Source organism: Rhinichthys klamathensis, unplaced genomic scaffold (assembly GCF_029890125.1).
Source record: "Rhinichthys klamathensis goyatoka isolate OS25496 unplaced genomic scaffold, OSU_Roscu_1.1 h1tg000009l_1, whole genome shotgun sequence".
In the NCBI taxonomy this organism is placed as follows: Eukaryota; Metazoa; Chordata; class Actinopteri; order Cypriniformes; family Leuciscidae; genus Rhinichthys; species Rhinichthys klamathensis.
Window position 1 is genome coordinate 5,046,005 of NW_026606562.1, and position 26,332 is coordinate 5,072,336.

General features: G+C 35.9%; 1 protein-coding gene and 1 long non-coding RNA gene across 8 annotated transcripts in view; one reads left to right on the plus strand and one right to left on the minus strand.

Annotated features, from left to right (window-relative positions):
* The first annotated feature begins 202 nt into the window (after positions 1-202).
* On the plus strand, positions 203-24,861 carry LOC130094219 (uncharacterized). The gene is made up of 3 exons (XR_008807969.1): positions 203-427; positions 23,716-23,811; positions 24,800-24,861. It is a non-coding gene; the product is annotated as an uncharacterized LOC130094219 (long non-coding RNA).
* Positions 1,984-26,332, minus strand: part of grip2b (glutamate receptor interacting protein 2b) — a 217,746-nt gene continuing 193,397 nt past the window's right edge. For 6 of the 7 annotated variants that reach the window (XM_056260616.1, XM_056260612.1, XM_056260613.1 and 3 more), the window contains exons 10-24: positions 24,792-24,932; positions 23,676-23,828; positions 22,216-22,405; positions 19,401-19,546; positions 19,177-19,257; positions 16,184-16,247; positions 14,435-14,580; positions 12,679-12,823; positions 11,098-11,237; positions 10,829-11,011; positions 10,593-10,746; positions 9,198-9,315; positions 4,651-4,878; positions 3,128-3,274; positions 1,984-2,291 (exon numbers count right to left, since the gene is read on the minus strand). In XM_056260616.1, coding sequence (XP_056116591.1) covers positions 2,094-2,291; positions 3,128-3,274; positions 4,651-4,878; positions 9,198-9,315; positions 10,593-10,746; positions 10,829-11,011; positions 11,098-11,237; positions 12,679-12,823; positions 14,435-14,580; positions 16,184-16,247; positions 19,177-19,257; positions 19,401-19,546; positions 22,216-22,405; positions 23,676-23,828; positions 24,792-24,932 — 2,234 coding nt within the window. In that variant the 3' untranslated portion in view covers positions 1,984-2,093. The remainder of the gene's footprint in view (positions 2,292-3,127; positions 3,275-4,650; positions 4,879-9,197; positions 9,316-10,592; positions 10,747-10,828; positions 11,012-11,097; positions 11,238-12,678; positions 12,824-14,434; positions 14,581-16,183; positions 16,248-19,176; positions 19,258-19,400; positions 19,547-22,215; positions 22,406-23,675; positions 23,829-24,791; positions 24,933-26,332) is intronic. The other variant, XM_056260614.1, reaches the window with a different exon arrangement.

Sequence of the window (26,332 nt, forward strand, 5' to 3'; positions counted from 1 at the left end):
GTTCACATAGCAGTGGAATATTCCACAGTCCAAACTACACATCCTTATTTCCCCTTCAGATGTCAAGATTTATCCCACCACAGCCCACTTTGACCATAAATCTCGGATTTTGAAACACTAGATAAATGTTTATTGTAGGTTAATAGACTGTGTGTGCATGTCCCCAGAGACGTGACCTTTGTAAAAGCTTGGTGGCTGTTAACGATGTTCCGGCTTTACAAACGCTCCTAGACCAATGTGTCCGAAATAGCCTGTGGTGGAAACATTTGTGATATTTGGCCAGTGATGGCAAATGGCAGTTTGGCGACAATCTACCGTGAAAGTACGTGCCCTTGAGGCCTGGATGTTTGCGGGGACTGGAGTGAATGCTACATTGCGGCAGCGGTTTGGGGTTTGAAGATAAAGAGAGGTAATTTCGAGAGAGAAGGTAGGGGGTAACAGCACTTACCATGATAAGCTTTTCAAGAAGTCAATGACATGTCAAAGAAGTCAGGGCATGTCAGACCTTGATTTTATTGCTGCATGAGAGTACACGTGGCCCTTTTAGGATGCGGGCAATGGAAGTACGCGCTGCTAACTAAAATGTGTTTGCATGTCACTATCACAGCTTCTTGTTTTTCATGGAAATGCACTTCACACAAATAGGGTACAAAATAGGTCCTGTTCAACCTCCAGAAATTTTGATTTCAGTAAGTCAAACTAAAATAATCTCTTAATTTCGAACCCCATATAAAATGTTTCAACCCTGTTATTAAAAATAAGCCAAAATTAAGCCATCATTCGGTAGAGGCTAGTACGTTTGAGATGAAATGCTGGTTTGAAATTACTTATAACCATATTTGCCAAAAAATTATATATTTTTTTTTACAATAACAGAGTTGAACGGATTTAGTAAAAGAGCTCAAGACCAGCCAAAATAAGTATTTTAAATGAGAAATAAACACATTTCATATGTTTAAAATGTGCTTATTTAAGTTTATCTAACACATCTAATTGACCTCAGGATAACAAAAATGGGATTTTGTGTCTCTGTTACATAAAACAAATGTAATGTGACACTAAAGCGTACCCTATTCATGGAAAATGTCGGTTAAACTTGTATTTACAGTGTAATTATTACATTTAATTACTGTGTAATGATAATGAACTACATGTACTTACTATAGGGCGTGGACACGGTTAGTTGCATGTAATTATGCATAATTCATAGTTATTACTACAGTAACTACATGTGTAACAAGGACACTGTAAAATAAAGTGTTACCTCAATGTCTTAAACTCCGGAAAAATAAGATACGGGATGTTGACACGATAGGCTGAGAAGTCTTTGTTGGCAATATCAAACAGCAACTTTCTTTTAAGAGCAGCAGGCAGTCACCTTGTACATTGTTGATGTGGCCTGAAGTGTTTGTGTCTGACACAAAGACAAATTTAAGTTTGTTTGTGTGTTTTTGTCTGTTTATAGTAGCAACGTGTGTTTGTGAGAAAGGACAATATGTGCCTGAAGGTATTCCTGAAGTGACTCGGCCAGGACTAAAACGCAACTAAAGCTTAATTTGCAGTTTGTAGTGTGAGTAAAAACACATTTGCTACTGAAAATGTAAATGTAAGACACCTTCAAAAAATGCTTCCGTCTAATAGCGATCTACTTCAAAAGCAGAATCATCTTCCTGTTTTGTAAACATTTGGACACAGTATGTTTTGTTTTTTTTATATCTGAGGGAAAAAAAATCAAAACAAACGTCAAAATAAAATAAAGCCAAACAAAATTACCAAAAACAAAACAAAAATGAAAAGGAAAGAAACAAAACAAAAAGATCAAAGAAAATAAATGTTTGATTTGATGGGTGAAGTCCATGTGTTGTATGCATTGTAGTAGTCCAAAAGAAAATTTGTTTTCTTTTCTGTTTTTAAAAACTGGCTCAGATCCTTTCGAGTATTGTACGGAAAACTGGCTCAAATCTTTTGTTGTACTGTTTCCAAGATCTGGATTTTTCAGTTCATTAGAGTTTTGTAATGAAACCAGTGGATCGTGGCTCCTTGTGATAGTCTGTTGCATCGAAAGGTCCGGTGTGGTCTTAGTTAGCCACTGGTCACAGGTCCAGCGTGCTGGTCTGGTGCTCGCGGGAATGGCCTACAGGGTTGAAGTGGGGATGGCAGTCGTGGGACTGGGCGACCCCCGGCTGTGCTAACGGGTTTCGGCTGATCACCAGCTCCAGTTTGTCTCCGGCCTCTGTGATGAGGGGAACAGCTAAGCAGCAGTCGAAATCTCGTGTCCGCACGTGGTTCACCTGGCAGAGAAACATTTAGACATATAGACTTCGGTAAACGTTCACACCAGGAACGATAACAATAACTATATTAGTGTCCACACCAGTAGACAATATTGTTCTGTTTATTATTTGTCATCTGCCGCTTTAAATGCTCAAGCCATTTAAAGCAGGATGGATTCTGATTGGCTGTCAAAGTTTTTATCGTTCATCAGTTGGAAATAATATTTTTAAAGTGGTTCCAACAATATTGTTTAGGTGTGGTTTGAACCAATTCTTTTGCATTAGAACGATTTTTAGATTTATATCTTTATTTTTATCGTTGTTATCGTGGTATAAACGGGACTTAAGATAATTGAATCTAAATCAATAATGCAACCGCGGCTCATGTTAGCAGAGTCTCTAAAATACTTTTTGTTTATCTGAACAGGGGTTTATTCTGAAAATGTTTGTTATCATACTTGATAATGGGATGACAAATAAAACCAGACACCAGAAAGCAAGCACCTCTAACTCAACCATAGCATTTTTCAACCCCCATAGACAAACACACGCTGTTTTTTTGTTTAGTTTTTTTGCTGTGGTTAACACCACAGTTGGTAAGTATCTTAACACAGATTTAATCATTTCCACAGTTGGTGAAGCGTGAGAGATTAGAAAGAGGACCACAAGATGTGACCACAAGTGCTGTGTAGCCACGCAGAAGATCCAGAGAAATAACTTTTTAACTCGACCTGTCCTCCCAGTGCCTATTGACGCTCTCATGCCTCTCAGAGTGAGTTTATATTTAACTGAGCTGGGCAGATCGTATAGCTGGGGAAAGGGAGGGGGGCGTGTGGTGATCTGAGAAGAGGCACCTGAAGGATCCTGTCGTACGGTTTGAGTCCAGCACGGTCCGCTGGACCCTCAGGTCTGATCATGTTCACGTAAACACCCTTTTCCAAGAAACCGTCTGACACGCTGAATCCAAAGTCATCGCTCTCTGGGTCTTTCATCACCGTCACCTGTTAAACACAAAATTATTGCGACAATTTAACCATGAGCTAGTTTCTTACGAATATTTTCATCAGAAGCTGTCTTAAGCAGAAGGAAAAGTTCACCAAAAATAAATCGTTAAGTTAAAAAAATCAATCAATCAAACAAACAAACAAACAAACAAGCAAATAATATTAGATGAAATAATTAAGTTTAAAAAAAAAAACATTTCTTCTTGTATATTTTTTTAGCATAAACCTCAATAAGTTTGTTAGGTTTATAGTATACTTAAAACAAGAAAAAATCATGTTCACAATGTGGTAATAAAAACAAACTAAAGCACAATTGTTTTTTTTTAGGCTGTCAAACGATTAATCGCGATTAATCGCATCCAAAATAAAAGTTTGTGTTTACATAATATATGTGTGTGTACTGTGTATAATTATTTTGTATATAAATGCACACACATATACATTTAAGAAAAATATGTTATTTATATATAAAATGTTTATATTTATATAAAATATACATTATATATAGGCTACATTCAGTCTAGATACAGTATATACATGCAAATATTTCTTAAATACACATGCATGTGTGGGTATTTATGTATTAAAAATAATTGTACACAGTACACACACATATATTATGTAAACACAAACTTTTATTTTATGATGCGATTAATCGTTTGACAGCCCAAATTTTTTTTGGGGGGGTATATAACGAAACAAAACAAAACAAAAAAACAAAAAAACAAAGCAAAGCAAAGCAAAACAAAGCAAAACAAAACAAAGCAAAACAAAGCAAAACAAAGCAAAACAAAACAAAGCAAAACAAAGCAAAACAAAACAAAGCAAAACAAAGCAAAACAAAGCAAAACAAAGCAAAGCAAAAGCACATCAAAACAAAAGAAAAGCAAACCAAAGCACAGCAAAGCAAGACAAAAGCAAAGCAAAGCAAAAGCGAAGACAACGTAAAGAAAAGCAAAAAAACACCAAAAAAACCACAAGCAAAGCAACTCCCAGGATATGTCAGATTTCAGATGTATAGGACAGATGTGTTTACATCATAAATTATTGGTCTTGACTTACTGCATTAAAATGGCATGAAGCATCTTCATTTGAGTTTGGGAAAAAATATCTAAATTTCCTGTTAAACCGCAGAAAAAAGCACACACGATATTTTAACCAGCGAGGGGTTGCAGATGTATCTCCGTGTCCTTTCCCAGGGACATTTTCTGAGAAGATCTGAGAATGCTGTTCGCATACTCCCCAGCGGTTACTAATACCAACCATGTTGACCAGCACCTCAGGAGGAAGTGGAACTCGTCACGTTTTCTAAAGGGAGTGCACAATACTGATAAACAGTGTGTTCAATGTAGTGTGTTGTGGAGTTTGTCCACCTTGTGCAGCTCTAACGGTGTGGGCGACAGGATGTCCTGGATCTCTTCTTTGATCCTTCGCGATTCCCAGGTTTTCTCGGACATGCGGAGCGTGCTCTTGTTCTTGGTCTCGTTGAGAAGAAGCGGGGGTTTACGCAGAGGGCTGAGGTGAGGTTGGCTGACCGTCTCGCAGTGGCTCTTTCCCCCCTCCACCCCCAAACTCAGGGCACTGCCGGTCATTATCGACGCCTAGGGATGGACAAGAACCACAAACATTGATTCCTGCTCAACTGAGGCCTTTTCACATGTCTCATGCCAAGTGTGCTAAACTCCTGACGCGAGTCATGTGAAAGGGCCTTCAGGCCACAATGTTTCAATAGGGAGCGCTGTGTGAGCCTCTGATTGGGTGCTCATTAAGCAATTGTCTGATCTAATGAAACTCTATTAACCAGAGGACATGAAGCCCATCCTCATTTACCTTTAATGAGCTCCAGTTCGGTTTATTTCCCAAGAGCTGTGACTGAAATGTCTGTTAAATGAGAGTTCAGGCATTTCTGACTCTTTGAAGCTGTAATTCAATAGGATTTAACTCAAACCACGACACATCTACGCTAATGAAACTAATATCAAAACGCTGTTAGAAATGGCAGATTCTATTTCGCCTTTATGACGTAACTTGAGATTTTTGCAGGCTTGCACATTAATATGCAATTTTAAGGATGTAACTACAACAAATACTTCTGTAAAGTCCCTCAACAACCATAAAGCACCTCCTTTAAAGACAGTTCACTCAATAGGCAAATCAGGGTTATCATTAACCAAAGCTAAAACTAAAACCATAAAAAACACTTTTGTTGAATCGTAACTTAAAAATAAAATACGGAGCACCTAAAGGGACACGGTGATGGAAAAAATATGAGATGGGAGGAAATATTTTTCAATGCTTTATAGTTCTCTCGAAAAAGTTTTGTGCACCTCTGAGAAATTTTGCATTTGCTTGCAGGGAAAACTCAAAAGGTTTTGCGAGCGAATGTAAAGTTTCTCAGCGGGATGCAAAATATTTGCGAGAGAACGTAAAAGCATTGAAATATAACTCATCGTATTTTTTTTTATCACCAAATCCTTTTAGGGGTTCCGTAATATAACATGTTAACTGAAATAAAATAAAATATTATATTAAATATTAAAGATCTAAGGCAACATTTCTTATTTTCAATGTCTTCCTTAGTTTTTTTTCTTCTTAGTTTAAGTTGAAGTATTAAAATAACTAAAACTGAAATAAAAATTAAAAAAGCAATCAAAGCAAGGCAAAAAAAACCTAAATAAAACAAAAAACTGCAAAGCAAAGTGAAGCAAAACAAAAACAAAAACACAAAAAAGCAAAGGCAAAGTAAAGCAAAGCAAAAAACAAAACAAAAGCTAATTAAAGCTAAACAAAAAAACAAAAAGTCCAAGTAAAGCAAAACAAAACAAAATCCAAGTAAAGCAAAACAAAACAAGATCTAAGTAAAGCAAAACAAAACAAGATATAAGTAAAGCAAAACAAAACAAGATCTAAGTAAAGCAAAACAAAACAAAAAACAAAATAAAAGCACACCAAAGCAAATCAAAAGCGAATGCAAAGTTAAGCAAATCAAAAGTTCTCTTTTTTTCTAAGTTGAAGTTGAAGTACTAAAATAACTTAAAGCTTTAACAAAAGTTGAAATATGAATAAAATCTATAATAGTATATGAAGGATAATGAAATAACACTAATGCAAATTCAGTCATTATTTATTCACCTTCATGTTGTTCCAAACCTGTTGGACTTATTTTCTTCAGTGAATGTGAAACACTTAGTCCTGGCTGCTCTTTTCCATAGAAATTACTTTACTGTTGAATACGTTTGATGTCACTGACGTGAAACCTGGGCGGCATATCTGAATAATCGTGAGTGGGAATTACATTTAAATTTCAGCATTTTCCCATACACAAAGCTACCATGTGGCGTCAGAAGACTTGACAGCAACCCATTCACTGGCACTATACTGAAAAGAGTGCCAGGACAGGACAAAACATCTCCTTTTGTGTTCCACGGATGAAAGAATGTCAAGTACCGATGGAGGAACATGTCATCCATGGCTGACCTCGCAAACCAATGTCATCAAAAATCTGATAAAAACACTTCCTCATACTTTCGTAACTCTCCTCAGTTGGTTGTGTAAGAACAGAGCTCATTGTTTAGAGCAAGCAGGCATGAAATTAGACATCGGTTGCCATGCATATTTCTTTTTTTGGTAACAGTAGAGTAGTGATTGGTGCTCTGGGATTTTCAGCATTAAAGAAGGAAAAACAAAAGAATGATCAGCGCCTGCTGATTTGCATCCCGTCAGTGTTGTTTTAGCACTTGACTCACTACAGTAATTATGTAAATATGATACTGGTGCAAACACAGGCCAAAGAAATGTGCTGAACACAATTTTCATGGGACATTTTCTCATCTTGCAGGGTGTTTTTGAGTGCGTGGTTGTGGAGGAGGCAGCAGACGACCACAATCTGACATATTTCACTGGGACTGTACAGTGTTGCTTAACCACTGAACTCCAGAGATTTAGGAGTCATTCTAGTTATGTATATTCCCTAAACACACTTAAAGACAAAGAATACAATCTCAAGGTAAATTAATATAATAAAAATATTTTAGGATATTCGAAATCCTGTTATCAAGGGTCTGGCCTCCATATCATGAGGCAAACAACATGACTTTTCTATAAAAAGGAGGTAAAATACTGTATTTTTTCTCTATTGTTTGTGACTGAAGAACCCAGCACATGTAAACGCTCAAATGATATCACTCTCTATTTAAAGTGATATTTTACTATCATTTTAAGATAATTAGCAAAGGATAAATTAAGGAAATAACAGACACAGTTACATTATTTAAATGTTAATACAGTGTAAATGGAATTTTTTTTGTACAAAAAGTTCTGCCATAATTAATAAACTATTTCAAATAGAATTTCCATTATATATATATTTATTTATTTATTTATATAGACATGTCAAAATGTATTTGGCCTAAAATATATATTAAATAAATACACACCATAACATGAAATTATATAAAAAAATTAATTAATTAAAAAAAATTTTTTTTGAAATCAATTGTATTCCATAATTTTTTATGGACCCTTGTCACAGTCTGTGATGAACATTTTTCAGTTATTAACGTCATAAATCTAGCAACTGTTTTTTTATTTTATATTCTCTCTTTTTTTTTGATTTCATATAAAAAAGTAATAATTTTTAAGACCATAATTTGTGTTATATTACCTTTAGTTAGATTTTTTAAAAATAGTTAACGCTGATGTGTAAATGACGAAAATGTTTACATCTTTCTCCTTTCTGACTATGTTAATCAAACTTTTTTCCTCTTGAAAAGTCACAGAAATGCAATTGTGGATTTTATCTTCTGCTACTGGAATGCAAAAATTATTATAAAATTATTTTTTATAGAAACTCTAGAGGGCGCATGCTGATGGTCCTTTACATTCAACTGCAAGCAATCACATCATAACCGCATGGCACACGTTGGTTGGCCTCTGCTGATCCTGCAGCCAATGAGATTACTTGCTCAACATTTAAATAGTCTGGTTCAGTGTTTGCTGTAATCTAGTCCTGCAGTGCGCTATCACAGTTCCTCTGAACCCCTCCACCTCCCCAGCTCCACCTGCCTAGATCAGCTACGGGATTTATGTACGTCTATTCATGCAGCGCCAGCATATCTTACATGCTCACAGCAGTGTGTCTGAGAATCTATTAGCAGTAGCAAGTCCATCCTTGCTTTGCAGCAGCAATAAACAACAGCAGCAGTGTAGCACATCTAGTCCGCCAAGACCAAATACAATAACACTGCCATATTCAATAACACGCTAAAACTATTCTGAGAGTTGTCATGATTGAACTCTATATCAGTGTCACTGTTTCTGAACTCCCTGAAACGCCTCCATTGTAGTCTTGAGTTTTCTTCCGGTAACAAACACGTCACAAAATTACTCTTAAATAATTCCCGCCCAACTCAAACGCAAAATAAAGGGGTGTGGCCTGGTGGAAATGGTTAGTACTGTGTTGAAACGGTTATAGTAAGGGGCGTGAGATTTCCCAAACACGCTCGAATAGCTTGACCAATCACAACACACTGATCCAGCCGACCAATCAGAGCACATTGTGCTTTTCAGAAGGAGGGGCTTCATAGAGACAGGAACTAAACAGAGCGATACTGACATACTGGGAAGATAGTGCTGCAATATACTGTGAAAAAAATACTGTGTTTTTTGAACATTCAAGCATGAAAACCTATTCTAGTAGAGCTCAAAATCAATACTTTGTGAAAGGGCCGACTACACGAACTGTTCTCCTTCATGAAATGACTCTTACATAACTGATGTTGACATCATCATCACACCGAGTGCAAACTACTAACTTTTTCTATGGAGAAATGCCATCTTTCCTCTTATGTGTTAAAGAATATCCAATCCTCTAGATGATTAAAGGTTTCCAAGCAGCGAGCTCATTATTTGAGCGGTTTACCTCAATCTCGCGCAGTAGCTCGGACTGGCCACACGTCTCCAGGTCTTCCAGGGCTTGGCACCAGAAGCTGTCCTCCTGCTCCATTATGAGACCATCGGCATGTGTCTGGCTGCTGTATCTGCGGCAGACGCACAGGTTAGAGCCAATAAGGCATGAGGCACTGAGGCTGGCACTGATATCCGGCTCTCTGGCACCAGCCTTGGCACGTTAAGAAGGACCGCAAGGATGGGTGGAGAGAGAGGGCCTCTTGCGAAAGAAACTAGGCCTGAAGCCCTGCTTAGACTTTCTACTTACTACAAGTAACTTTGCGACAACATGTCAACTAACTCTCATTAGAGTATTACTAGACTCACTGTCTGCTTAAAATCTGCTATTTTGATGGTCCCTCAACAGACATTCTACTGACTTTAAGTAAGTTGCAAGTACATGTCAACTTATTCTACTAATTCTATTCTACTAACACTTAATCTAACAGTCTACAACATTCTACTAATACTCCAATGAGAGTTAGTTGGCATGTAGTTACAAAGCTACTTATAGTTAGTAGAATGTCTAAAGTGGACTATAGAAATAAAGAGTAACCAAAAATGGACAATTAAAACTAAATTTTATTTTTATTATTGCAAACAGATTTATGTGCAACAACACTAAGGTGCAAATAGTATCTGCCAATATTTAGAAGTATAAATAACATCTAACTACTATTTACACTTTATTGCAAAGAAAATACTCATATTTTAACAGTGTAAATAGAATCTATAGCTACGAATCGATGCTATTTTCACTTAGTGTAAATAGCCTCTGCTTTTTTTTAATTCAGTTAGTTGCCAAGGCAAGGCAAGTTTTTCAAGTTTACGTTTTTTTTATCTAATTATATATTATTTAGGGATGCACCGATATAATTTTTTTTGCCGATACCGATAACCGATAATTCTGTATATTTGAAAGCCGATAACCGATATATTGGCGGATAAATCTAAATCCAAAGAGCCTAATAACAAAAAAACAAAAGTCTCTCAATTAAAAGCCATCATTCTCTTTATAATTTCATGTAGCCTATATGACAGAACATTTTGCACTTAACTGTATTTTCAATTTGTTATTCCAATCATATTTCAAGCAATTCAAAACCATCACGTTAAACAGTGTGCATCAGCTACTGTAAAGGAAATAATCCATTATTTATCGGCTTAAATATATCGGCCGAATTTTCTTATCGGGCCCGATAACGCTAACATTAGAAATGAACATATATCGGCCGATACCGATATTGTGGCCGATATATCGTGCAACCCTAATATTATTTAATTTCGGATTTATTTCGATGAGTCGCTTAAGTGGTTAACGACAACAACAATGAATATAACCACAGTACAGTGGCGTGTTCAGTCTCACCCGGCGGTTTTCTCCCAGTCGTCTTCGCTGAATCCCCCGTCACTGAAGGGGTAGTTCTTGCGGCGGGCGGGGGGTGGAGTGCTGTTCCTCTGCTTGCTGTTGCGCCACTCGTGAGGGTGTAACGCTATCCCAGCAGCCTGATGGATGTAGGCACCTTTGGAGGAGGCGGATGAGGTCAAGGGTTTTACTACGGCTGTCAGTAGATTACCAGTGGAGATTTACGAGCTTGAGCTCACCTTGGCTGCTGTACCCGGCGTCGGTTCCCGAGCCGTCCCATGACTCCATCGCCGAGTCCACGCTGGGGATGGTGGTGGAGTAAATGTCCGACAGTTTGTTGGTCTTCTGCGAGTCTGTCATCTCGTCCTCGTTGTCGCTGAGCTCGGTATCGAGATCGTTCTCTTTATTTTTGTCATCTGGGTCTGAAGGGGGAGTTACGATTACCATATATTTGCATGTAGAACATAAGGCGTATTAGTTGCATAGGATCCTGTTGTTTGCGACTCACCGTCCGTCTGCTTCTTGATCTTGAGTGTGACGGTTTCTCCGGCCATCTGCAGCAGGTGTATGGCTTCACTGAGCGGTTTGCCCTTCAGACTCACGCTGTTGATGGCCAGAATGCGATCTCCAACATGAATGGCTCCGGTCCTGAGAGAACAGACCACACCGTCACACTGATAAACAACGGCACATGGGCAATCTGGCCCTGAGGACTTTTAGGACAGACACTCGCACTTTAAAAGTCGACCCTCGGGGACATAAAGAGTCCATAGTTGGAGAAATAACTGTACATGTTTGTATATGTATATATGTATATGCGTATGCACTTTGATGGATTGTATGTAGCACATTAATTCTTGAATATTTTGAGTTAACATTACCAATATACAGTATGTTTTGCTTCACAGCGTGTTTGTGTGTTGGGTACAGTATGTGTTTGTTGTTGCGTGTTGTGTAAGTGTGTGTGTTGTCTTTGTGCGCGCGCGCGTGTAAGTGTGCCAAGATCTACAAATGACAAATCATAATTGTAGACTTGTGTGCTATATTTAAAATAATAAAATAAATGTAATTTATTTGATTATTTTAATTTAAAATAGTAATAATAATAATAATTATAATCATCATCATCATCTAAATTTAACTTTTTATTCAAAAATATTGAATTAATTACTATTAATAATAACTGTTCTTATTATATAAACGTATTATTATTATTGATAATCACTGGTAATATTTTTACTTTTAATTATTAGATTATTTAGAAACTACCACATGCCTGTTTAGTTCACAAAAGTGGTTTAGAAAGTTGAAAGAAAAAAATGATTGAAAGAGAATGTTTAATTATGAGTAATCAATTCATATTTTAATAATAATAACATTAGTAATAATAACAACATCTAAATTGAATGGTTCTATTTAAATAAAATTCTACTACTATTGTTAATGTTCTAACTTTAAATTAATAAATGTGAGAAAAACTGTTTCATTGTGAGTACATAATTACTATTTTAATAATAATAATATGTTTAACTATTTCATATGACCAATTATTATTATTATTAATATTGCTTTTATTTCCAGTGATAACATTACATTTTTTAATTAATAATAATTTAGATATTACCGCATAAGGCATTTGCTTAGGTTACCAGACAAAAGAGGTTAACAAACTGGGAGAAAAATGTTTAATAATCAAATATTTTATTATTATAATAATATGAACTGTAATAATATAATGATACTTAACAACAACAACAACAACTAAGAAGAAGATTATCTAAATTGACTGGTTTTATTCAAATAAAGAAATATTTAATATAGCTGAATTACCTTGATTATTATTATTATGGCCACTCTTAATATTATTACTTTTAAATAATAAACACGTTTTCACTTTTTTATAGTGTGCCTGGCAACAATATGTATTATGAAATGCATAATCAAAAATGTTTTCCAAATAAATTCCAAATGTGTGTATTTAATGTTCAGGCTTTAGATTGTAAAGAGAGAGAGAGAGAGTATGTGCTGGTGTCTCTCTCTCTACAGGGGTGTTTTGGGAGTCGACCCGTCTGACCCGCGCGGGACCCACCTCTCAGCGAGACCCCTCTTGGTCAGGCCTGAGATGATGATGGGGTCAAAGGGCTCCTCGGTGCCGGAGATGGTGATGCCCAGCGGGCCACCGTAGCGCTTCAGCTCCACCGTGTAGATGATGGAGCCGGACGACTCCTGCTCGTCTGGACACACACACACACACAATGACACGACACTGACCAACTACTTTTAGATATCAGACATGCATTCAAAATCAACATATCATGAGTATTCAATGGTGAACACAAGAGCTCTCTGTAAACAGACCCGTCTGCTGACTCTGACACTTCATCTGCTATTCTTCTGACCACACACTGTGTTTCGCCTCATAACAAAACATGATCAATGTCTGAGATGTTGAAAGATCTCTGTCTATCATGTCAACAAAATAACACAAGTGATACATAACGGATACGTACATTGTGTCATTTGTATCGTTTTGATGACTTCAATATTATAAATGGAGAAAATAGCAACAAAGAAATAGTGGGCGTGGCCACATGTTTGATTGACAGTGTTGAACATCAGGGTTTTGGTCATTAGTTGCACCCTTGGATAAGAGAATCTTTCACATTTCATGTAGTTCTACTGACACCTGCTTGCCGAACGGTGAATGACACATTGATATGCTTTCAGTGTGATTTGAAATGCTTTAAAATCAAAATAGGGTTGGTTGATGTATTTTGGATACACTTTGTTTTTGCTGAATGGGATTTAAAAATTTAACCAGCTCATATTTCATATTTCACCTTATATTTTTTTCTAAGAATCAAACATCATTTTATAAAATAATAAAATAAAATATTAATATTTCTAAGAGGCAAAACAATTTTTTTTATTTAATATTCTTTTTTTTTTATAATTTATCATCATAAATTATAAAGAAATGATAAATGAGACAAGAATGTTAAACTTTAATTGTATCTTAAAGTACATGTGTATGATATATATATATATATATATCAAATAAAATAAAATAAAAAATTATTTACTTTTATAAGAGACTAAAACATGACAAAATAAAACAAATATTTATCTTTATAAGAGACAAAAACAATCATTTATAAAATAATAAAATAAAAAGGGATTTATATTTCTGAGGCAAAAATAACTATCTATATTTATATATGATATACATATTAATTGTGTTTTATCGTATGTATATATAAATGATCAAATAATAAAATAATAAAAAATAGATTTTAAGGGATTTTTAAGGCAAAACAAGTATATAAAATAAAATATATAAGAAAATAAAATTTTGAATTTATTAATTTATCTTTCTAAGGGGGAGATTTATATATATATATATATATATATATATATATATATATGTATACATATATAAAAGAGGCGAAAACCATAAATAAGATAAAAATGTGTTAAAGAAAACAATGACTAAAATAAAAATTGATTTATATTTCTGAGGCAAAAACTAATTTACATAAAGGGCATGAACATTGAACATTATTATGCAATGTATGTTGCTTGAATAGAAAACTATAATCATGATAATATTTGTCATTCTGATGGAATTTTTTTCATCACCGTTTAAAATCTTCTAAGAGAATATTGATAAATAGAAGGAAACTCAAAAGTCCGAAACATTCCAAATACACAGTCATCCTAAAAAATAGTTTTTTTTCTAAAAGCTACACATATAATTCCCCATTTGTCTCTTGTACAATAGGACCTGATGAGCTTCACGTGTTCTTCACAGGTGTAGAGAGAAGCTCACGTCAGCACACACACACCTGAGTTGTCCTCGTCCTTGCGGATCTTGAGTTTGACCAGGTCTTCGCTGAGCTGCAGGATCTGGACGGCGTCCTCCATGGAGCAGTTCTCCAGGCGGATGTTATCTATGGCTAGCAGCTTGTCTCCGGGCTCCAGAGTTCCTGTTCTGCAGGGGAACATGAGATGCGCTTCAGTCCCACACACACACACGAGGCAAGCCTCAACAAACTCTGCACCTCTTTTCTCTGCAATAGTTGCAAAGAGTTCTTTCTCCAAACGAGTAAAAGTATTTACGATACAACTTTGGTTATAAAATATCAACTTCATATAATAAAGCATGTAAAGAAAGCACTCTGTTTGACTGTAATAAATCTTATTTTGGAGTGTGTCACCCCCTACTGGACATTACTAACACATCTCATACTTTCTGTTGCTGTATCTATAATAATTCTAATATGTCTGTGGAATTTCAGCATTCGATATCATGTATACAATTGTATTTTATAGATTCAATTATAGATTATAAAATTGTATAGATTATATAAATATGATTATAAAAATGTTGAGTCTTAAAATAAGGCAGATAAGATTTAAGGGATTTATATTTCTAAGAAGCAAAAACAATTATATAAAATAAAATAAAATAAAATAAAATAAAATAAAATAAATTGGACATACATTTCTAAGAGCAAAAACCTTAAAAAATAATAAAATAGTTTAAATGTATATTTATAAGCAAAAAAAATATATATATATAAAATAAAATAGGACTCATATTTCTTAAAAGCAAAACTAAACATTTTTTTAATAAAATAACAATTGTTTTAGCTCTTAAATATATAAATAATGTTTTTTTATTTTATAAATATATGTTTAAATAAATGTATTTATACATTAATTCAATTATTTATATGAATACAATTATTTTAAATTAATTTTTAAATATTTTAAATAAATATACAGTTCTAGGACAAAATCCCAGACACACATACACTCACAGACACTCACACACACAGACAAACACACTCACGCAGATGCAAAACTCACACACACGCACACACACACACACACACACACACACACACACACACACACACACACACACACACACACACACACACACACACACACACACACACACACAGCTGTGTTTTTGTGATATATGAGGACATTCCATAGGCGTAATGACTTTTATACTGGACAAACTGTATATTCTATCCCCCTACACTGCACCTATCCCTAAACCTGCCCATCACAGGAGACATGCTGCATTTTTACATTTAAAAAAAAACATTGTTTTTTTATGTTTTTTAAGCTATTTGAAATATGAGGACTCATGCAATGTCCTCATATATCACGTGTAAGTTGTAATACCAGTGTAATATGCATGTCATTATACACATTTGTGTCCTCATATCACAAAAACAAAAGCACACACACACACACACACCCACACACACACGGATTTATATTTATAAGAGCAAAAATACTTCCGATATCATGTTTCAAAATTTATTTTATATTTTCCACATATAATCTGAATATTATAATTCTAAGTCTTAAAATGTATACTTCTAAGAAGCAAAACAAATGATTTATATTTTTAAGCCCAAGTATATATATATATATATATATACATACATAGGGATTTATATTTCTAAGAGGCAACAACAATTATATAAATTAAAATGATAAATATTATATTTAGGATCATCTTTCTATAGATTCATAAGCATTTTAAAAGTGTTTTTGGCAGTGTTTGTTCATACCTGTGGGCCATGCTGCCTTTTTTAATGTCAGAGATGATAAGAGGCTCTCCTGGTTTCTTACTGGCTGCAGAAAGATGGGAAAACAGCAGTGTTTCATTATGACACACACACACACACCCCACAAACACGGTTTCAAGGCAAAACTCAAAACTGGATCCTGCATGAGCCAGACGTTCAGAGGGAATATTTTGAGCAGACAGAATAAAATATTTTAAGACCAAAATTCCATCACAAGTGTAAAAATACCTTTCTAACAGATGCAAATGAACTCACTAGTGTTTTCAAGTGAAATAAGAAGGTTTTTCCCCAGTTTATCATGGGTGGTGAGATATCCTTCATGAGAAAGTACGTGACACATGGTGCTTTGATAGATATCATGTAATTTAAATAGTACTCAAAGCTAATTGGAAGAACAGCATGGTAATATAGGCATCCATGTTTCACATCTCAAGATTTGGTCTGAAGAGCTGGAACACACACAATGCTCTCCGCCTGAGGCTGCTGAAAACACACGACACATCATCCGTTATGTTGAGATAGTCAGCAGAAAGTATTTCTGGGAGAAAGCTTTAACTGGGCGAGAGATGAAGAGAGAGAGCCAGAGGAAAGAGGATCTCACAGTCACAACCAAGCTTGACTGCAGTTCACAGGCTGGGCCATGAACAATTCATCGTGTCAGAAGAACCGAAATTAGGCTATATACCAAATCAGTGATATAAAATGTAATAAACTACATGAACATTTAAAATAATAATTAGCGTTGCACCAAAATGAAAATTCTTGGCCGAAACCGAAAATTTAGGATGCACTTGGCCGAAAACCGAAAAAAAAAAAAAACTATTTTAAAATATTTATTTTGTATAACTGTATAAATACTAGAATTTTAAATTAATTGCATGAATTTAATGAATTGAAAAACAAAACAATAAAATAAATAATACATAATAATTAATTAGCCTAAATAGTGCATTTATTTTCGCCAATGAATTAGATTTTCAGGGAACTGTAATGATAAAATGAATCGTTTTAAGATGTGTACTTTGAAAATGATGATGGCAAATGAAATGAACAAGAACTAAATTAAAATATAAAATAACACAAATCAATAATATAAAGAATAAATGAAACGAAAATGTAAAATAATAATACAATAATAAAATAATAATATATAATAATATATTTAAATTTAAAATAATATATAATAAAAAAATTTAAATAAGAAATTAAACAATATTCTTTTTTTTAATCCAATAGATTATACTTTGAAGTAACTGTACCAATAAAATCAGTCCTTCGAAAGCAAAAATGTGCCCTTTTAATAACATTTTATTATTTTTGATGGCGAATTAAATGTACGCAAAATGACTAAACACAAAATTTACATAATAACATATAATACATCAGTAATCATCTAAAATAATGATAAAATAATAACAATAAAAGAACACATATTTGTTTAATTGTTTATCTATTTATTTTCTGGGAACACATTTTCTAATGAAGTGATAAAAGTGTCTGTTAAAATATGTATGCAGTAAATATGCATAAAAAAATGATACCATATGCAATTAGCTATTTATAATATTATTGTATGTATTTGTACAAAATGCATTTGTCATTGAAGAGATTCGTTTAAAAAACTCTGATTCATCCAGAAATGAAACAAGTAAAGTGTATGAGTGAGTCATTGAATCATTCATTCAAGAGATTCATTCAAAAACGCTGATTCATCCAGTAATGAAACAAGTAAAGTGTATGAGCGAGTCATTGAATCATTCATTCAAGAGATTCGTTCAAAAACGCTGATTCATCCAGTAATGAAACAAGTAAAGTGTATGAGCGAGTCATTGAATCATTCATTCAAGAGATTCATTCAAAAACGCTGATTCATCCAGTAATGAAACAAGTAAAGTGTATGAGCGAGTCATTGAATCATTCATTCAAGAGATTCGTTCAAAAACGCTGATTCATCCAGTAATGAAACAAGTAAAGTGTATGAGTCAGTCATTGAATCATTCATTCAAGAGATTCGTTCAAAAACGCCGATTCATCCAGTAATAAAACAAGTAAAGTGTATGAGTGAGTCATTGAATCATTCATTCAAGAGATTCGTTCAAAAACGCTGATTCATCCAGTAATGAAACAAGTAAAGTGTATGAGTGAGTCATTGAATTATTCATTCAAGAGATTCGTTCAAAAACGCAGATTCATCCAGTAATGAAACAAGTGTGTGAGCGAGTCATTGAATCATTTTTCATTCAAGTGCATCTTACGCATTACTATACGTAAAGTACAGTAAGAGGTCTAAGACGTCTGAAGGACAAGATAATAATTGTACTTAAACTTTCAGGCTCTGAATCTGTCAGAAGTGGTTCTGCTTTAGTCCTTTGACTGACGTACAAACTTCTTGTGCATGTGGCAAAGCTTGTGATTCAAATCAACCCTCGTGCAAGTAAAATACAAGTTTAACGGCCCGTGATCCCTTAGTGTAAAGAAGCTTCGGAGGAACGTCAGATGGAAAGAAGCCAGACAGACGCAAGAGCTCTTCTCGAGTAAACAAGCCCACGGAAAGCCCGGGAGAGCAGCGTAAACACTTCCTCAGAGAAGTGTCTCGGTTTATCAGGGCTAATTTAACTTCGTGACATGGACGAGATGGCATGTGCCGTATCGGGTGGTCTGGATATGAACACGCTCCATGTGTTTGGCGGCAAAGAACATGCAACTGGAGTGGATGTCAAAACATTTGTATGGGGTTTATTTTCCATGTCTTTAGGGGTATCAAATTTCACTACATCCCTGTGAGTTTGAAGAGTGAAACGGAGAATGGTAAAATAGGCCAGGGAGAGAGGGATCTTAAAATCTCCCAAAAAAGATTAAAAGGGAATTGAATGAAAATGAAAACATCAGGAAAGCAAAAAGAAGTTATGCGGCAATGTGGACCAAACTAAATGAAGAATATCCCCAGATGTCAAGAGTGAGTATTCAGGTCTTACCACTGATAGTGATGCCCAGCTCCACTCCTCTTTTCTTCTGCAGCTTCACATGGAAAGTCCCACTGCTAGGCACAACAGATTCTGGCCATACAGCAAAGAGTATATAAAAAAAGTAATAAATTATGTTGAAACACAAATACCGATTTTCAATCACATACCAATAGAAACTGAAATGGTTCATGTTTTGTGAACTCTCAGTGGAAATCACGGGAAAGCTCACTAACCTGCCACATCAAACTCGATCTCTAGTGTGACCTTATTGGCCAGAGCAGCATCTCGGAGCAGCTGATTGGCCTCTTCCAGCGTTCCATCTTCTGTCGGAATTCCATTGATGGATAAGACTCTGTCTCCAACCTGGAGAAGCCCACACCTGCCAATCAAAACGAGAGAAGTACTAAAAAGCTCTAGAAATATTGGTTGTTTCTTGTTTCCTTCATCCAGCGATTGATTTTAATTGACCTAATCGGTAAGCCCCTCCCCTCGAATGCAGATGAACCAATGGGAGTTGAGTATCAGTTGCACGGGGACTGGAACTCAGACTTCTTTAGGTTTCAGCGCCATAGAGAAACATTGGAAGACCTGAAGCACTCATGGGTTTGACAGTTTTTGTGCTAAAAAAAATGGTAAAATGATGTGCCTGGGGAACTTGTAACACTGATTCCAGGTGTCCTGAGAGGATGGCAATGGAATTTATTTTATTACATTTCTTAAACCCAAACAAGACAGAGCATCCACTGCTTTGGATTAAGCTGTGTGTTAATCCAATGATGTGGGCGCAGTACGCTGGTTCCTTAAGGATTCAAGCCCAAACCCAATCAAGACCAAAACGTTCATATTCTGGTTGTCACACTCTCATTAAGTTACAATTAAAGTTAGTGAGTCCATGCTAACGTATAAACCTAAATAGCTAACTGTTCTCATGTCATGTACAGACTGGTTTACAATTCAGTGCCTCTCCATATTAAACTGGTTAAATGTAAATTAATTTAATCTTAGCCTGTGGTACATGAACAGTGTTGATCCTGCATGTTGTTCATGAGGCTTCTCCCGCTTGCATTGCCATCTGTAACCCTTGCTTCCAAATTAATCTTGTTACCTACCGTATTTATTTTTAAACCTTTTACATATCCCTCTATGGCATATTTAAGTCCCACGTGAATGCTCCTCGACGAGAGGTGGTCATTCTGTGTCCAAAATTTATCAAAAACATATCTTTATCTTGGGACAAGGTTTTCAGACTGACAGCTGTCATTGAATCACAGTTAGCAACTCCATTTGTTTGACCGAGTTCGCAACAGTAAGGGGGGCATGGGCTTACCGATAGGTCAATTGGGCGGTTCTTGGCCAAAATAAGGTGTGAAGTGGACCAGACTTCATGCAAATAGTCACAAGTCTGACTGTTCAAAACTAATGTCAATATATAAAGGAGATTTTATCAAACACGAGCAGGGAAGCCGTGTATGTATGGATGACAACAACTGACCTGACATTCAGTGACTTCCAGGCCAAACACCACAAATGTCACACACTGCCACAGTACAATACAGCTCAACACACATCAGATCACTCGCTTCATGGTACAACAATCTCACACCGGGACTGACTCACGCACTGAGCTACAAAAACAAACAGAAACGGACACATTTACAGGTTTGAATATATATGGTGAGTTTGTTTAGGGTCTCATCCAGTGACAGCAAATAAAAGTAGAGCTTGACTCTGTCATGGTGAGGCATTTCTTGTGCCGGGTTTGCTGACATTAGAGAGAATGTGTGGATGAAGTTAGCAAATTGTTAGCAAAACAGCTAAAAAAGCAGCTATGTATGAACTTAGTCTCAGATGTTTCTCCTAAAATTCCTACAGAGACCTATAAATTATTGACATAAAGAAAGAGTTTTAGAGAGATCAATAGTTAGCCAAACACTAGCAAAAGTTAGCAAAGCAGCAGATGTAGCATATTTGTCTCGGATGCTATCCCCTTTGGACAATTAAAAAGTGAGCCCAAATGAGACAATTGTTGCTATAGTTAGCAAAATGCTAGCAAACGTTAACTTCGTTTAACTTCGCCTCAGATTTTTCTCCATTCTGCTAGACAAATAAAAAGTGACCCATGAGACAATCGTTGACATGCAAGAAGCATTTAGAGCTATAGTTAACCAAATTGTAGCATAGCAAAACATGTGTTAGTGATGTTAGTAAAAGTTAACACAATGTTAGTAAAAGTTAACAAAGCTGCTGATGTAGCAACTCAGTCTCAGATGTTTCTCCCAAATTTCTTTGGACAAACACAAAGAGACCCAAATGAGACAATTGTTGACATGCAAAATGAAAGTGGCTAGCATAGAGCAGATAATCTGCTCTCAGAACAATCTGATGAGAAATGTTGAGATTTTGCACTTCTGATTGAAGACTTGGGTATCTTGGCAAATCCAAGAGCTGTTTGAGACATCATTGAGATCTCTTATGAAACTCTAGGTGTGACGTGAGATTACTGGGGTCTTTTTCTCAGGAGAAACATCTGAGAAGCATACTGTAAGCTACGATCCATTTGCTCTCCATTTAGTATCAAAGCTGTCTAAGAAAACGTTCAGATGAGATGTTAAAGACGTTCTTTTGTGATTTTTCTTTCCAGTGGATAGAGTTTAGTTTTGGAGACCCTTCCTAAACTTTTCCCTCCCTTTTAACACAAATTGCGACAGTGACACATTCCAGTCTCTTAATATATTAAAAATTAATGCCTCTTTCTTAAACGTAGCTGATAAAAGGCGTGATTTCTGCTGTGTGAGTCTCCTGCTGAGTGTTGACCCAGATTCTGAGGTAATATCAACGCACATCCAGCTTGATCATTTCAAGCACCTCTCTCCGAGACAGTGCAAGCCGGCTCTGTCGTACGGCATAATCTTTAAAAAAATATAGAAGTCTTTACAAAATCTGGTTGCATTTTTAACGGATCCTCAGTCTGCTGTGGCACCGAATAGTGTTTTTATATGTGCATGATTGAGCATGGATATAACGGCTGAGTTAAAGTTTGAGACGTACCTTTCGGCTGAGCTGTCCGGCTCGATGAAGCGTATAAGAGGGGGTGCAGAGAGGGTCTCTGTCGCAAATATTCCACCTTGTAGCTGAACCCCAAACCCATTGAGAGGGTCTCCTCTCAGAGTGACCTCACTGGACTCTGTGTGGACTATCTGACCACCAGGGCCCACAGAACTTGAGGCTAAAGACACGGCTAAAAAGACAGAAATATCACCACAGAAGTATCATTAATGTACTGGATTTAACCCATTAAGGGACCATTCACAGAACATGTTTTTGCATTTAAAAACACGAGGCACAGGGAAATGGAATTAGAAAAAAAAAACTGCAAGGTGTAGAGATGCATTTTAAAAAAAGTTGAACTACTGTGTCATGCACGAGACACAAACGCAATGGTCGAACAAGCTGTTGTTTACACACACAAAAAAACAACAATGGAAAAGCAGTGCAGTTGAGTGCAAAAAACGAGTTCTGTGTGAACAGTCCCTAAAAGTGAAAACAGTTGGATAAAAAGTAGATTAGTTAGACTGTGTTTCTAACAGTGCTTAGAGTACTGTGTTGTTAGCTTAGCAACATGCTAACATTTCTACCAGTAAAAAATGTTTTATTGATAGATAAAAACAGTTGGATAAAAAGTAGACTAGTTAGACTGTGTTTCTAACAGTGCTTAGAGTACTGTGTTGTTAGCTTAGCAACATGCTAACATCTAACTAAAAGTTCAATCGACAGATACATAGGTCAATCTAATTAAAAAATGTATTATTTACCCAATAATTGTGTGCGCTAGGTATTGCTTAGTTGTTCCTAGAGTTCTGAGTCACTAGAACAATATGCTAACAATATGCTAGCAATATGCTAACATTAACAGGTAAGTAAAAAGTTTAATTGACACATAAAAAGTAGTTAAACTAATTAAAAACAGACTATGTAGCCAATATCATGCTATGTTGCCTAACAGTGCTATGGTGCATTCAAATCCTTCTGAGAAGTTTGTATTTATAGTTGGGAGGTTGTAATTACGATGTCAGGTGCGCTTAAACCAGTTTGGTCTGAGCAAGACCTTTTCTACAAAAAAGCAGCAGTGCTGACCATCTTTAGCCTTAAGATTATGCCGTGTTTATTCGATTAATGAAGGTGCTGTAAACTGGCTTGTTCTATCATATTTTGTGCATGCAACTTAGCTAGTTGAGTCCACCATGTTTCCTTACTGACACGACGCTAACTCGGAGGCTCAAAGAAAATCCTGAGTTTCCCCACATTTTTTGGTGGCATTCATGTGCGTTCAACCTGTAAATACGATCTTTCCGACATGACTTGAATGCACTATTATAGTATTGTGTAATTAGCTTAGCAACATGCTAACTCTAATTGAATCAGTCAAGATATAATTTAGCTACTATATGCTGTCTTAGACCATTTCAAGCAGAAAATATCACAACATTAAAACCGATCCAGTCACCTACAGGAGCTCTTGTGCTCTTTTTTCCTCTGTCTCCTCTTTAGCATGGAGTTGCGCGGGCTCATGGGAGGAGCGGCCCGGGGCAGCGTGCTGGAACCCTGGCTGGTCATGCCCGATGTTGTGGTGGACCCAGGAGAGAAGTTAGTGCAGACTATAGCTAGGGAGAAGAGAGTAGAAAACAGAGAGAAACTCAGGCAGTGTAACTGTATTTAAAAAAAAAAAAAAAATCAAAGAGATGGCAATGGTCCAATTGACTGAGTGGCTCACTGCAGGTTAATGATCCATATTCTATTGGTCCCTTGCTAGTCTTTGCAGATCTATCCACTCCTCTATGCATTATGATGTTATATTCGATTTGGAGGCAACCACTGGGAGTTGGATGTCTGGGTAAAGACCAATTTTCCATATTCACGTAATGCCATTTTACATGTAAAAGAAGATGGATGATAGAGTAATAGATTTCATGAAGAAAATGTGAAAACTAAATTATGACTGATTTGGTGCAGGAAACTTAAAACAAAACAACACTACAAAATTGTGCAGTCACATTAGCAACATTTTCAAAAACGTCCATTGTCTATTGTCAATAGTGTAGCGATGTACCAAGCATCTTTCCTTTGGTCAATGTGGCAAATTCAAGGTGTGTGACCAACTTAATCAAACTTAATCGAATGGGACGTGAGCCAAAAAAAAAAAAAATCCAATTATACTTAAAATAAGTTTTTTTCCAAAGATAGTTTAAGTCATTTTAGGTAGTTTTTTCAATAAGTTTGGTTTTAGTTAGTTATTTGATGTTATAAAAACAGGGTGTAACGTCATGATTGTCAGCTGTACTTGAGATTGAGTCGGGACTCTAGCTACGAACAACATAATCAGGAACGAACGTTACCGGGATATTTTGGCTTTATTTTCCTACAGTAGAAGGAAGAGGAGAATTGTCTATTTTGATTTCATGGTGACTTTAAATGAGTGTATATCATCCGGAAGATTTCGCAGAACAACGGTAAGTGGGACCGCACTTTAAGGCCCATTTAAAATTTGCAGTATTTTTACTGTGTTTGAAAATACTCCATTTTAAAAGGGGATAACTGTAACTTTAAAAATGATTTATTGAGGTTACATTTGCAGTAATCCTGAGAGCTGGAGGGGTTACTGGAAGCAGAGGTCCATGTCGATGTCTTGCAGTGACCAGGATGTTGAGAATGGCAGTAGTTCACACAGGGGTCCCAGCAGTGCGGGTGGTCACTTTTCTGAACTTTCACTAAAACACAAAATGAATGACTAAATTGAGTTGAGAAATTAATTACATGCTTCTCAGAATAAATAATGACAAAATGGTTAAAAAACGTTTTATATACATATGCAACTTTATGTACTCCAACTATGTGGCGTTCTTTAAATATTGTCCTCATTAATACTCATTTGAACACTGAAATCCATCATTTGGAGTCTTGAGGGTCCGTTTAAGTCGCATTATCCCTCTCTAATACTGGTCTGTGGAAAATGAATGTGCATGCAAAACAATGAGAAAGCTCATTAGCAAACAGGCTAATGAAGTCATGCTGCTAGAGGCAGGCCGTATAATTGAGTGCCTCTGTTTGTGCTTGTTCTCATTTGTTCTGCAGGACTGCAGTATCTCCAAGCTCTTATAATGCAGTAAGTCTGACGGTAGCAGAAGACTGAATTTAAAAGACAGTATAATTTATTTGGTAAATTAATCCAGCACACTTGAACAAGTAATTTATTACAGAGCAGTGGTTTTGGACCCAGATTCTGGACATCAAGTGACGACCAAATGCAGAATCAAAATTGTTTATCACACAAAATTAATAAAAAATGTGCAGAAAAAAACAACACATTTTAAAAGTATTAATATTACCATAGACTGCGAAAGCCTACCAATTGGCAACAGTATTAATAAAACATAGGCTGAATATTATGATTGTAATTATGACAGCCTCACAAGTCCAAAGATGGCACTGCTGTAAATAAGCTCTATATCTTGTAATTGAGACTTTATTTCTCACAACTGGGAATTTATTCCTCAAAATTGCGACTATATCAAAATTGTGACAGAATTTCTTGTAATTGCGACTATCTTGTACTTGTGCCTTTTTTCTCATAATTGCAACTTAATTTGACAAAATTTGACTTTATTTCTCATAATTGTAACTATTTCACATAATTGAGTCCTATTCTTGTAACAGGGACTTTATTTCTCGCAATTGCGACTTATTTTCTCATAAGTGAGATTTTTATTTCTCATAATTGCAACTATATCTCATAAATGTGACTTAATCATAATGTGATTATGGGCCCTATCATACACCCGGCACAATGCAGGGCCAGGCTAGTGTTTCTTGCTAGTTTCAGCCGGACGCAGTTATCATTTTCACATCCTGCGGCACGTTGTTTAAATAGCAAATGCAGTTGCGCCCATTTGTGCGCCCATAGGCTGCTGGTCTGAAAATGAGGTGTGTTCGGGCAGCAACTGAAGTAGACTGCGCCATTGACCAACTGAAACCTGGTCTAAAGACAACGGTTCAGTATTTTTTTGTTATTTAAAGAGCGTTTTAGTAATATGTGCGCCAATAGGCGGGTCTAACACTCTCCTTATTAAACACATAGGGACACGCAGCAGAACACAAACATGCCAAATAT